Source organism: Sus scrofa, chromosome 8, assembly GCF_000003025.6.
Source record: "Sus scrofa isolate TJ Tabasco breed Duroc chromosome 8, Sscrofa11.1, whole genome shotgun sequence".
NCBI classification, from domain to species: Eukaryota; Metazoa; Chordata; class Mammalia; order Artiodactyla; family Suidae; genus Sus; species Sus scrofa.
In genome coordinates this window covers 127,116,691-127,130,849 of record NC_010450.4, presented here as the reverse complement: position 1 = coordinate 127,130,849, position 14,159 = coordinate 127,116,691, and the positions used below count along the sequence as shown (strand labels likewise).

General features: G+C 38.9%; 1 protein-coding gene across 1 annotated transcript in view; it reads left to right on the top strand.

Annotated features, from left to right (window-relative positions):
* The window catches only part of GRID2 (glutamate ionotropic receptor delta type subunit 2), a 1,309,423-nt gene continuing 1,295,496 nt past the window's right edge, over positions 233-14,159 (top strand). Inside the window, 1 exon segment of the mRNA XM_021100736.1 lies at positions 233-1,373. Within this exon segment, the coding sequence (XP_020956395.1) occupies positions 1,286-1,373 (88 nt within the window). The 5' untranslated portion in view covers positions 233-1,285.

The following is a 14,159-nucleotide window of genomic DNA, read 5'->3' as shown; positions in this document are numbered from 1 at the left end:
TTAGTGACCAGGTGTCCCTAATTTGTTTTTAACCAATTTGACTAATTCCAGGCAAAGAGTAGAAAAAGTCTGATACCTGTTGGAGAATAGCAATAGCAAGGTTAAATAACTGGGGTAGCTTTTTTAGGTTGCCTTTAACCTCGTTTAAAAAAAAAAAAAAAAAGACAAAAGAAAACGGAAAAAAAAAAAAAAAAAAAGGCGTCAACGTCTTATCTCTTAGAGTCCTGCCTTTTTCTCAGTCCCGGTTGAAGATTCCAAGGGAAATGAGAGCACTATTTTGTTTCTCCCTTGTATTGCAGATAGGGGGAGGAGGTGGTTATTAGAGAGAAGCTCTTCCTCTCTCGGTTTCCCCCTCTCTCCGCCTGACAGCACCGCTCTCTCGCGGGCTCGCTCGCTCTCCTAGGTGATCCATTTCTAGGCAACGCAGGTCTGGCGCTGAAGCTGCCAGGCTCGCTCCTTGCTCGCTTCCCGCATCCTGCCAGGCGAACCGCTCCAAGAGCCTCCTGCAGCCTGCGCCGGCTTCCCTCCTCCGGCCCGGCCCCGCTGCTCGCGCCCGGCGCAACTCCCCTGCCACCGCGCCCGAGCGAACCGGCTCCTCGGCCCGCCTTGCCGAACTACGCTCCCGCCTCGCACAGAAAGGGAATTTTCTCTGCATTACTATCTGCATTACCTTGAAGTTCACTTTTACTACCCCTCTTGGAGAGGGCTTTTTGCTCTCCCTGCTGGAATCTGGCCGCTCCGCTTGGAATCTCCTAATCTTTCCTTTGCACTTAGATTTTATTTTGGCAGCGAAGACAAGTGATTCTCTGCGGGCCGTTGGGGCGGGGGGAGGGGGCTTTTTCGGCGGGGGGAGGGGGAGGGGAACATCCGGCGTGAAGGCGGGGGGGTGGTCTGTTGGAAGTTGCGGCGGAGCTGGGACCGGAGACCCGCGGCCCCCGCGCAGCGATGGGGATGGTCTGAGCTCCAGCCTCTCCCCCTGCCCGGGAGCAGCCAGGCTGGATACATTTTTAAAAAGCCAAACTGCAAACAACTCTGGCGATGCCAGAATTCCCCTCCAAGTGACACGGCTTGGCGAAGGCGCTTTCCTCCGGCTGGGCTCCTCTTCTTCGCTCTGCCTTCCTCAACGACGACTAAAAGCTTTGCTCTGGTGACAGGAATTGAGAAAAAGAAAAAAAAGCTGTGCTAAACTCTGTCGTGACCTCAAACTCTTTGGACTTCGAAAAAAAAAATTTTTTTTTAATATTGAAAGGAAATCTATCCTAAAAGAGAATCAGCGTAGGAGGAGATGGAAGTTTTCCCCTTGCTCTTGGTTTTGTCCGCCTGGTTGTCTCGAACCTGGGACTCGGCGAATGCGGATTCGATCATTCACATCGGTAAGAAAGGGCTGGTGCTGCCCGTGGGCACTTTTACCTTTTGCATTTGCGAATGTTTCCCTTTGGCTTCCCCCTCTCCGCCCTCTGTGTGGCTCGTTGGCGGTGGCTCTGGTTCATTGCCCCTTCCCGCTCCCCTTCCCTCTCACTTGTGCAGTTTTCGGGAAGGATGTGGCTGCTCGAACCTTGACCTGTGCTGTCGTTCCGCGGTGGAATGAGCGTGTGGGCTGCCTGTGTGAGGCTCTCGAATTCACCTCAGCGTGCGTGTACCCGGGAGTGCGGGGGGCTTCCAAGTGTGTGAGGGGAGGAAGTTTAATCCAGTCTACCTTCCATATTCTTTCCCGGATGTGCATTTGCTCCATTAAAAAAAAATTATCTTTGGGGGAACCGAGGTGTCACCTGCGAGGAGAGCAGAGCTGCGTGGGGGTGGGGGGAGCTCCCTTCGGATCGAACAGGTGGTTTTGCAACGTGAGCCGGCCGCGTCCGCCGCAGCGCCGTGCGATGGTGACCGGGGGCTCGCCGCGCCCCCAGCCTCCTTCCCCTCTCCGCGTCCTCTGGGCTTTGCGGTGCTCGCTCAGAGGCGTCGCGACCGTGGCGGGAGGGGCCAGCGGCCAGTCGCCGAGGACTGGGAGCCGCTCACCTCGCTGCCTCGCTCGCGCCTCCCGGGCCGGCGCGGCGGCGGCGGCGGCGAGACTGGCCCGGGGGGCGCTTGGGAGACGCGGGAAGCCTGGCGCGCGGGCGGCCCTCGCGGGCTGCCTTGCAGACACCTGCCTCGCCTCGCCGTCTACTCTGAGTTGCAGCGCAAGGCCAAGAGCAGAGGCGCTTGGGCTGCGGGCCTGACTCCGGGAAAGACGCCGCGCCGCCTTGGAAATGCTCGTGGCCCCACCTATTGGCAACCAGACGGGCCGGGACTGGCCGCGGCGGGCGCGGGCGGGCGGGGGCTGCGCGTCATTATCATGCACAGCGCTCGCGGCTTCAGGCTCCGACTCTTCTCACTTGCTAATCCGTGAGAGCTGAACGGAGACGGGCTCTCGCAGCCTTTTCTGCCTTAATGCAACGATTTCCTCTTCGGAAATCCGCGTCCGCGGGCCAGAGAGGTTCAGTTCCTGGGCTCAAGCGAGGCTCCTCTTGGGGAATTTTTCTGGACACGGGACTTTTATTTGTCCACACGGCTTGATGTTCTGCAAATTGAGGCGACAGATGGGTCGCAGCATCTCTCCTTTGGTCCTCCTGCCCCTCCTCCGCGACACACACACACACACACACACACACGGGCGCGCGCGCCCTGGAAGGGAGACCTGCTGCAGGTTGAGGTTGTGTCTACCCAACGAGGGGCTTCTAACCGCTGTGCTCGCCCACAGCGGCCAGCCCCTCAGCTCCAGGGGGCTCCCTTTCTTGGTCTCAGAGGCTGTCTCTGTAAACATGTCTGCCATTCTTTGTCATTATATCAATAGAACCATATATGTCCGTGTGCAAGGGGTAATGAGGTCAAGATTCAGAAAACCTTGCATTTAGGAATTAAGTTAAGCACTAGACAGCTTTCCTGCTAGATCACGTTTTGCTTGAGGGTAGCAGTGCACTGGGGGTTCAGAACTTTGCAGGGAGAAATTATGGTCTCTTTGAGGGTCTCAGTAATGTTCCGATAGAGTTCAGAAATTAAGCGTCCTCCTCTTAAAGGATGTGCATTTATGTCCAGTTGTAAATGACTGGGGCAGGAATGCAGATTATGTATTATTATCCTACCTTTACATTCATGTTATGATTAGAGGTTTATGCTTTATGCTCCTCATCTCTCAGGAAGGAAGCCAGTGGATAAATGCTTATTTCATTGCTTATTCTGTGGTCTACACAATAAATACATTATTTGCAAACACCTACAGCTCTTGCTGTCCTCTACCAAATGAATACTATTTTGCAATGCAGTCTGGGCATTTGTTTCAAAATAGAAGACAACTGTTGTATTTTTTCCTTTACATTCTGTTGTCTGTCAGTGTGACATGACTTATTTATAACCAGTGCAAAAGAAAGTTACTGTGTACAAATTACAGATTTCTTTAGAAAGCTGATTGCATGCATTAACTGCATATACTGCTAAAGAAATACTTACCAGACAATTAATTTGACTTGAATGCAATTAGTACATTAGAGAAGAGGACTAGCTTCTTTTATAAACTACCTAATATTGCCACGAAGCTAGCAAATTGGTGGTTGTTTCAAATGCGTCATATCTTTCATAATATACTGAAAAAAGTTACCTCTTAAATTATAAAAAAATAATGACCAAGTCTAATCTGTGTGTACTTCAGAGTTTAAAAACCTCTTTTGCTTCTACCCCCAACTCAGCCAAAGTATAATAAATTCAAAGCTGAATGCCCATGTTAAAATTTTAAAGTACCCATTAATGTTCATTGGATCAGTTTACTTGGGAGAAGAGAATTTTCTTTAGAAGGTGATTGTCTTCATTTAAGTATTTAACGTGAGAAATATGGTCAGTGTATTATTTCAGGACTAAAAGAATGAAAGCTATGAAATTGGAGGGAGAGTGAATATTTCAACTCTATAGATACAAGGAGATATGTGGAAACGAAAGGTTTTCTCAGCCTCATGTGGTGTGTTCTAGTAGATAGTAGCTGCAGTATGTAGTTCAGGCGAGCTAAAAAGATAAAAAGACATTGCTCTAATAGGTTCTTTAAATATTGAATCTTTTTGGTATTGAACCAAATTATATGTATGAAAACTCCATCTTTTTCTCTTTGTTTTTATTTCATGAAGTTAATTTTAATAAAGTCAGTTATATATTTTAAATTCTAATATGTTTTATGAACACATTAGTTCACTACAATGATGGTACAATGGTTAAAACTAATGATATAAATGGAAATCTATTTCAGGCAGAAGTGCACTAATATTGTGATTACTTTGAATTTCTGTTAAATCATTATTTTAAAGGTATTTGATAATTACATATTCTTGTTTAATATGTATGCATACATAACACACATATGCTATTTAGAAATGAATCACCTCAATTGTGATCTTCTTTGCCCCCCCCAAGAAGGTCTTTTGACATATAAAAACTATGCAGTTTTGAATTATGCTTCTACTTTGAGCCTATGCATTGATTGAGTAATTTCATCAGACCCACATTACTTGATTGCTTAGAAGTTTCCTAATGATCTGCATGCTGTAGGAAGAACCAAAAAGTCGTGAGTGGAATGGCAATGATGTTGTGTTTTATGAGGCTATTCAAAAGTCGCTCTGATTTATGTAGCTAGAAAGCTCCAAAGTCTTTGAGATTATCCACGCTGACTGCTATTTTCTTCATACATCAGTCGTCCCACACTCTTTACTCCCTAAACACAACAGGAGTTTAGAGCATTGCTTTAATTAAGCAGGGATTAGGTGGCATTTCCAGTCAACTGCACAGTTTGTGTTTTGCTTCATATCTCGTGTGGAGGATCTCTTGTTTTAACGGTTTAATGTATGCTAATTTCTTTATTTGGTTCTTGTGCCCTCAGAACTGATTGAAATGAGCTATCCTCTGTTACGCATGTCTACAAAGGTACACTCAAAAAGTGTACTTATTCCTATATTACAGAAATCACTACCATGTTTTTTGTTGTTATCAGTCATAGTAAAAATAGCCTATGCCAACAAGGAATAGAAATGACCACTATTCATGTTTTTCTCTTAAACAAATGATACTTTGTCTTCTGAGATCATAATCATCAACTATGACATGTTTGAGAAGCTTAAGACAATTCACAGAAATTTTCATCAGAAAAAGTTCAAATTAAAGTTCTAATTGGTGGTGAATAAAATGTGTCACATTATAAGCAATAATAGATGGCAGATTTGAAGCATTAGTTTTCATTACTGCTGCACTGAGGACTATTTTATCAAATACAGAATGTTAAAAACATTTCCACAAGTTATATTCTATTTTCTATCAGATTGTTTCTTTTTCAACTCTTTACATAATTTGCATTAGCTAGTGATAGTTTTCAGGAGTTAAGTACCCTGCAGTGTATAAAATATTTCAGAGATTTAAGTTATCCTTTTATTACTTACAGTAGATGTTTGCTCCTTAAGTTAGGATAATATATGGTGTAAGCTTCTGGAAAATATTGAGAAGTAGCATCTGAGTTTAAAATAGGGGTGTACTATATAAGGTATGTTCTTCTGTATCAATAATACAGTTATTTGAAGTGCAATTCAGATGTGCATTAAGTTAGACAATGTTATTAATCAACAGTATCAACTATGACATGACTAATAAGTCATTACACTAAGGACCTTTGCTTTCTACTCCAGGTGAAATGTACATCCAATAAATATGTCCTATAAATTTTAATTGAAATATGAATAAAAGTCAAGATCATTAACTTTCACTTATCCAACAGTAGAAACCAGTTGTGGTTATTAAGAGTAATAGAAGATGCATTGTATTTAATTTTAATCTCTAAGGCTAAGTTTATCATATTGTACTTTTATCTCAAAGGGATATTGTAATTTTAAAACCACACTTAAAATCCAGAAAGTTTTTCTCCCTTCCCTTGCGTATGCTATTTTAGTATTAAAAAATGAAAGTACTTGGCATTGCCATTGGATTTTCATGGTATTTCAGATATAAGCATATTGGTGAGTAGCAATACTTAGTTTGACTACAAATATACTGTTTACTAGAAAATACATTTGTGGCCTATAAGGATAGTTTTGCCATTAGGTGTCACTGCATTCTGATCTGTTCCTTTGTAGTCCTACTTGAAAATCACATGAAATATTTTTTTAAATTCTCAGAAAAAAAAAAAGCCATTTAATGAGGTTTGTGGTGTATAATAAGATAACAGGTGGTTCTTATTTTCAAACTAGAAAAGGAAATATCCTTGACTCTTATTCTTGTAAGAATTTAATTCCTGGATATAACAACACTCTATCATCTCTAGATAGATTAGGATGCTCTATCTAGTGATTCAAATTTTTTACAAATTTAAATTACAACAAATATCTCAAACTAATACCATCTGTGGAAAAATCTAAGATGCTAAATAGGATGAAAATATGCTTCATAGCACTGGTGAAAACAGACATTAGTAACTGCTTCCCTATGCAACAGTTGGTGTCCCCAACTGATTGATGTTTGTAACACAAAACACACACAGAGCTATGAACAAAATGTAATATGGAAACAAATATAAATAAATTTTAAAACCATCAACCACTGAGTTTTGTGAATGATTGTATAAGTTTTTAGACAATTTTGTCCTATAAATTGTTTTATGTATTTTTGTCGGTCTCTTCCACACACATACCACCACCACCATCAGCAGGGCCAATGAGTTTGTGTGGTAATATAAAACCAGTGTCTATTATCAAGTAATAATTTTCCTATTTATCTAATTTTTTTAAGAGACAAACTCTTCCTTCTAGCATATCTGTTATAAGACTAATGGAGGATGAAACTTTAATCTGATAAATTAGTTTTAACGTTGGCAAAATCACATAATTAGAGAATGGAATACTAAGTTAAATGAATGAACAGTTTATTGTATTGTTAGATCTTGACCTGTGCCAATATTAGTTAATAAACTAGTTGAAATAATGTACTGTTAAAAATTCAGAGTAAAATAAAGTGATCAGATAGATGTCTAAAGTATTCGTTATATGAACTAAAATGAAAACAAATTACTACATTTGTGGAATTGGGAGAAGAGATACAGTATAGTGTGGTTCATATAGTTAATTTTAGTAGTTACGTTTAGAGTGAATTTAAAAAAAATACGAGGGGAAATAAATGGAGCATAAAGCCCTAATCACTCAAATTAAGGACCCCTTAAAATGAAGATTTTTTTTTGATATGAACAATAATTAATGCATAGTATACTTGTTCACCAGATAGTCTAGATAACTTCAGTATCAGAGTGAGAGAGCTGGGTTTCTTTTTTGTTTTAGATTTTGTTTTTATTTTGTCTATCATTAATACTAAGATGTCGCATACAGTGCTAGTGTATATCACAGTACTAGTGTACATTAAACTGACTGGAGGGATGAGTAGTCTTGTTTTCTAACCAGCATGGACTGCAGGAGCCTTTAGAATTTACCAATTAAAGCACACAGGAATATTAGCATACATCTGGCATCACACAAAAATGTAGTGTATAAAAGAAATAGCCAGTGTTTGTTTCTTCAGTGTTCTTCATAGTTTTGAATTCATGCTCCAGGTATTTTGGCTTTTACCCTCCTGTTGTTCACCAAGTGGTTATCAATGGGGAGCTGAGGTTAGGTTGACCTACTGAAAGCTTCCTTGAGTGAATAGAGGGAAGCCCAAAGGGAAGCATAAGAAGCTAAGTGCTGAAAGCCCTCCCTGTGTGTGTGAAAAATTTTTTAAATCATTCTGTGGCCAAGTCCCTTACCAGCATATATTTTTACTCAGGAAAAAAGATCAAGTTATTAATTTTATTAAAACAACAATTCTTAAACTTTTTCCTCATCTTCAAATAATTCAAAGTAATGTTTCTAAAATAAATACTTCTTTTATTGCTCTGAGTACCTCATTTTTCATTGTAATTCTAGACGTTGTATTTCCACAACTACAGAGTAATGTAGGCATTACTACCAAAATGCAGTATGTATGCTCACTGGTAGAATGTTCTATCATTCAACAGACATTTATTCTGAACCTACTCTATTGAACTACTGTCTTTAGGTCCCAGAAGTAAAATGTCAAACAAGCAAGCTATGTCCTTGCATTTAAGGAATTAAACAGTTTTATGGGGGGTGCAACCAGATAAATAAGAAATACAGGTTATAATGTTAGTGAGAAATGCTATGAAGAAAAGTGAAGGCATGACATCCTATTTCGAGTAGAGTGTGTTGGTAAGACCTCCAGAGGAGATGATCATTGGAGCAGAGACTTGATTCAAAAAAGGGAAATTAGCCATATGGATATCTGATGAAAAAGGATTTAAAGTCAGAGGGCATAGCAAAGGCAATAGCCATGAGACAAGACACTAAGGAATCTGCTTAATTCATTTAAGGAACATCTTAAGTCAGCGTGGAGCAAATGTGGAATTTAGTGAGCAAAGCAGGAAGTAGAAATAAATAAGTTCTAAGAGGCACCTAGGCAAGATCCTATAGGGACTTAAAGCTCATGTGTGGTACGGTGTTCAGATCCTCTCGGTATGTAGGATGACCACTGGAGGGTTAAGATCAAACACATGACATGTTGCTTTGTAGTTGAGAAAGATAACCTTTTCTAGTTGGGTGGACAGGTAAGAGTAGAAATACAAAGAAAAATTTGACGCTAGTGAATTAGACTATTCCAGTAGTTGGTAGCTGAACTAGATGAGTCGTAAGATTGTGTATATATTTTGAAGATAAAAGAAACAGGATGTTGCAGTGGAATGGGAGAGATCCAGAGGAAGTAAGGAAGCATCCACGGTATTTTACCTGAGCAAGTGGGTAACGAAAATTTGGAACATGGGGCAATGATCAAGTTTTAGATAAAAATCAAATTTTGCATTTATTACACTTGATATTCCTATTTAGACATCAAATTTGAGAATTTAATTTGGCAGTTGACTACATTAGTCTAGAATTTTGGAGGGAGTTAGGAATTCAAGCTGTACATTTGGAATTCATCATTGTAGGTCATAGGAGGGGATATCACACTGAAGAACTAACTGTGCAAAGAGCAGAGGTCCAAGGTTATATCATAGGACATTCCAAAAGGTAGAGGTCGGGGAGAGGGAGAGGATTCAGAAGAGAAAGCTGTGTGTGTCCTGCAAGTTAGAAAGCTAGGGGTGTGTGGAGTTTCAGAAGCCGGTGAGGAAAGGATTTCACAAAGGAAATGAGAAACCTTGTCGAATTTTATGGACGAAAATTGCAACTTGACTACTGGGTTTGGAAGTGTTGAGGACAAAAATGACTTTGACAGAATTCCTTTCAGTGGACTAAAGTGACAAAATATGGATTGACAAGCAATCAGAGATTTAATGAGACTTGAGGAACTCTAAGAGTTTTACTTTAAGGAGTGCAAGGGTCTAGTGGGGGTGGGAATGTGAGGTAAAGAGAGGGTTTTGTTTTTAATGTGAGAGTTGGGATATATATGGTAGGTATTAAAAGGCGCAATCATAGGAAAGTTTTCAATAAGAGGATTTAAAATAAAATATCCCTTTTAATTCAAACCAAATTGATTCCTGAGTTTGGATAACAAGTGTTCAAATAGCACTATGTTTTTGTTTTTTGGTGGTGGTGGTTGTTTGTTTTGTCTTATAAACTCGGGTCAAGTGATACTGGGCAGTGCTAGTAGAATTAGCCAAAGAAGCTAATATGTCCTCTCTGAAACAGACTTTTGTTGTTTTGCAGTTTTGCTTCATTTAGTTCCCCAGATTAGCATTCAAATTTAGATAAAAATTTCTAACCTGAAATATTATAATATGAGTGGATTATGCCTTATGGAGTATTGCTATACCATTATAAAAGAATCAACATTTAGTCTTTTTAGTAATGTGCTAACTTTACGAACATACAATATTCCTATACAAATGGCATTAAAATAGCATAAAATTCTTTTGTTACAGTAGACACATTTGAATATATGTTTGTTCTGAGTAAATTCTATTGTGTATTTAATATACTTAAAAAAAGTCATTTTGGAATAATTAAAAAAGAGTATGGTTTTCTCAAGGCAGTACATATTGCCACATATTAATTAAGTAGATGGAATAAATTCATATGATACTAATTTTCGGTAACATTTAAATATTTCCTTTTATGGAACTTTCACTTCTATTTGTGCTATACTGTAGTTGACAGATCTTTAGTCATAGGTGAAAATGAGGTAAGAAAATGTTCCAAATTTTCTATCCTCAGGATTCAGCCTTCTGAAAATGAATCTCAGTTATTTTACTGGTATTCTATTAATACACATGTTATGTATAATACATTGATTCTGCAGCTAAAATTAGAATATTTACATTAAAATAATGCCAATAACAAATGAATTATGTTCTTCTGAGCTTTTTTGTCATTTCCACTTCTGTATCCTTTATAAACTCATTTTGTTTTATGGAAACAATGTAATATGAATGTGACATGGATGTTTCTTCTCTGTTACACCTGTTAATTGATGTATAAACATAGAATTCATGAACAGTAAGGGGATAGGCGTCCTGTGGTTTGGGCATAGCAATGACTGATAAAGATAGCAAGCTGTGTTATGACTGGAACCAAGGAACATAATTAACAAAGTTTATAACACCAAGGATATTTTGAACTTGCTAGCTCATAACTTCCTGGGGTGGTGAAATGTAATCATTTGAAAGGAAAGCTTAGTAGATTTAAATCCAAGTTCAAGTTGGAATAGTGAATTGGTGAAGTGCTTAGTATACTTAACCTTGACATCATGAAAATGACAGGTCCCACAACAGTACCTTTTAGATAGGCTTATTATTTTAAAAACCAAAGGCCAGGTAATATCTTTGGAGCCAAAGTAGAACAAGAGAGTCAGCTCTGTTGTTCTTCTGCATGTAGTTCATAATGAATTAAATTCTGGAACACTGATTCTTTTTTTCTGATAATTTCTTTAATCTGACAACAGATAAAATTGTGTTAATGGTGTGGTGGCAATTACCATCTTGCTCTTCAGTGTTCAGATTTCTTCTGTGCTATTTCTTTGAATGGTGGTAACAGAACTAATGCATTTTCTTTTAGAAGTACCGGCAGCTCTCAGCATAGCCCAAAGGAGGCATGGCCTTTATGAAAATCATTATATATTTCTCCTTAACAAAATTGTTAAAAAAGTTTTAACACCTCATTAGTTTAGGAGGTGGCTCACGCACAGACTTGAGAGGGATTACTTTTCAGGGTCCTGGTGGTATAGTCATGGTGGGTTTTGTACATTTTTTATAATTCATTATTTTCAGGCTGAGAATTCATGATCCACATCCTCATATTCCATTTTCAGAAAATATACTTTTAAAGTTATATGAAAACCATGTGAATTTTTTTTTTGATTCAGTGCTTATTGAACAACTACTATGTGCTCAGTTCATTATGGAAGTATTCTTATAGTATATGTTTCCCATCCTTTAAGCTTTTTTAGGTATATATACCTTAGATAATATTGTATATTTGGAAGCTGAAAGCAGAGCAATTCAGGACTCATAATTTGATGACTGTAGTCTATATGGCACTGGAGTATGTGATAATTCAATAAATAGCACCTTTATGGTGCCTTTAAGGTGCCATAAAGTAAACATATATTTCAGAGAAAACTATAAATGAGGTAAAGAGATTAGCTCCTGCAGATGATCTTCATTTTAATAGAAATCTCTTTACTCAGCTTCCTGTTGTTTAATCATTAACTTTGTTTTACCTATAGGCTACAAAGTCAATACAGTTATGCCTTAGTCATAGTAAGGGAAAGTCTCTGCCATTGGCCTCTTTTTCTCTTTTTTTCCCCCCTAAGGATGTTAATAGTTACGCTGTTAAGTCAAGTAAAGGGGCGGGTGGCTTTACGATCTAGTTAACCTGTAATTGATAAAACTAATGAGATCCTTTCTAAATTTAATGCCATGTATTGGATCATTCCGCTAAGTTTGATTTCTTGGATATTGAGAAATTACGTTTATTTTTTTCTCTTAGTTTTGAGGTTATCAGTATACTTTATTTCGTATTACTAATCTGTACTTTCTTCTAGATGTATGAAACATCAGTGAAAATGACAGTTTTATACTGTAGCAAACAAAAAAGAAAATTGCCTTGCAGAAAAGTAAAATCAGTCAACTTAAAAATGGAATAAGTATTGCTGGGGAAAGATATTTATGCCAATTTTTAATTATGTAGGTGTAATTAGAATAGAACAAACACTGAAAATTGAAAGTAAGAGAGAGTTTAATACTTCTGTTTTTTTCCCACAAGAGTTCTTGTTGTGGTTGATAAACAGTTAATAAATAGCAAAACTGGCTGCTCTGATTCTTTCTTTTTATTTTTCTTGTCCATCCTTCAGTGGCAATGCTAATGAGCAGTGAAATGGCCAAAAGCAAGAAAGGAGCAAAGGGTTTTAGATAATCCATAAACCGGAAAATCAGCCCCTAAATGCTCATATGCACAGTCTTGCTGAGAAGCGAAAGTTGTATTTTCTCAAAAGGTTGCCCAGATTCTGAAGCTACAACTTGCTCTCGGATGCTGAGGTTATAGAGGAATGAACGTTCCAGGCCACCAAAGAAGAATATTCTGAATGACAGTCTGGGAGCAAGATGAAGAATATTTTTATTGGGAAATGAGTGCCCTTTAGGGGCAATGCTGCTGATAGCCAGAACCTCTCTGAGTAGCTCAGTTCCATGTGTCATGTCTCTGGTGAATTTTTTAAAGAGAATAAGTGAACTTCAGCTATACTTCTTTAACACTTAAAGTAGTTGTGTAAAAACTGTGTTGGATTGACAGTCCTATCAATGTACATTGTTTACAGAGCATTTCTCTTATATATTCTCTGTTGGTTTCCAGCTAATGCTCTGTTATAGACCATAAGGAAGAATTTGAATATTGCACTTTTAAAAAGAAACTGAGAAGCACATAGCTATATTTGTGTGTATACATATGTGTATATATAGTTCTTATTAATTTATATACATATGAGACACACCTATTTTCAGTTTGAACAAAAACAACAAAAAAAAAGGTGGCCCATATAAGGTATCCTACCATATGAATTGGCCCTCATGGAGAAATGAAGTTTATTTGTCATTGTTACGAGAAAGCAAGATCTGTGGCCACTGTGGCCAAAGCCATGGAATTATAGTCTGGCTGAAGAGGGAAATGGTAATCAATTCCATTTGGAACAAACATTTACTTGCAATGGAGGATAAGGCAAGAGAGGAGGCTAGAAGTTAGGAAGATCCCTGTGAGGTCCATGGGAATTCTGTAAATAATTTAAGAGAAGTCCAGCTTTCTGTTGTCAGGTCTTTATAGTGGCAACGTGATAGATGGAGACTCATCCAGGTGTGTTTTGGTGAAGGGCTATGCCCAACAACTGCAAATGGAAATGGGGGCAGGGGAGTGAAATTTGCTTAGAGGGAAGACTGAGGAGCTTGTGTCTGGTCTGTCAGCTCGGTCATTCTTTAGAAGTGGGAGTAAAAGAAGAGTCTAACTTCATTCTTGAGTACTGCCTTGAGTGACTGAGTGGAAATGCATGCTGTTCACTAAGGTAGGAGACTGGGAAGAGGAGAGAAGCTGAGTTTGAATTAAACTCAAAATTATTTTGGCAAGATTGTGAAAAGTTATATGTCAGGCAGCATCTTCCAGATACCTGTCCCCTTCCCTGCCTCAAATGGGGAAAAAAGTCATTCTTTATAGTGATCAATCCTATTTTGATCTAAAAATGGTAACAGTGTTTTTCTGGTTCTTCTTTTTTAACTTTTCCCTCAGATCCAGTGGTAATAGTGTCCTTTCCTATTTAAAATGTGAATTATTTTGGAGTTCCCGTTGTTGTGCCGTGAGCTGTGGTGTAGGTTGCAGATGCGGCTCGGATCCTGCGTTGCTGTGGCTCTGGCGTAGGCCGGTGGCTACAGTTCCGATTCAACCCCTAGCCTGGGAACCTCCATGTGCCGCGGGAGTGGCCCAAGAAATAGCAACAACAACAACAACAAAAAAAAAAAGACAAAAAAAAATGTGAATTATTTAAAATATTTTTTAGCTAGTAGTTCTGCAAGGGGCTTATGATTTTTAGTTTCTGTGTATGCTTATTTATCAGTCCAGAGTTATTACTTCTAAATAATATTATTGACT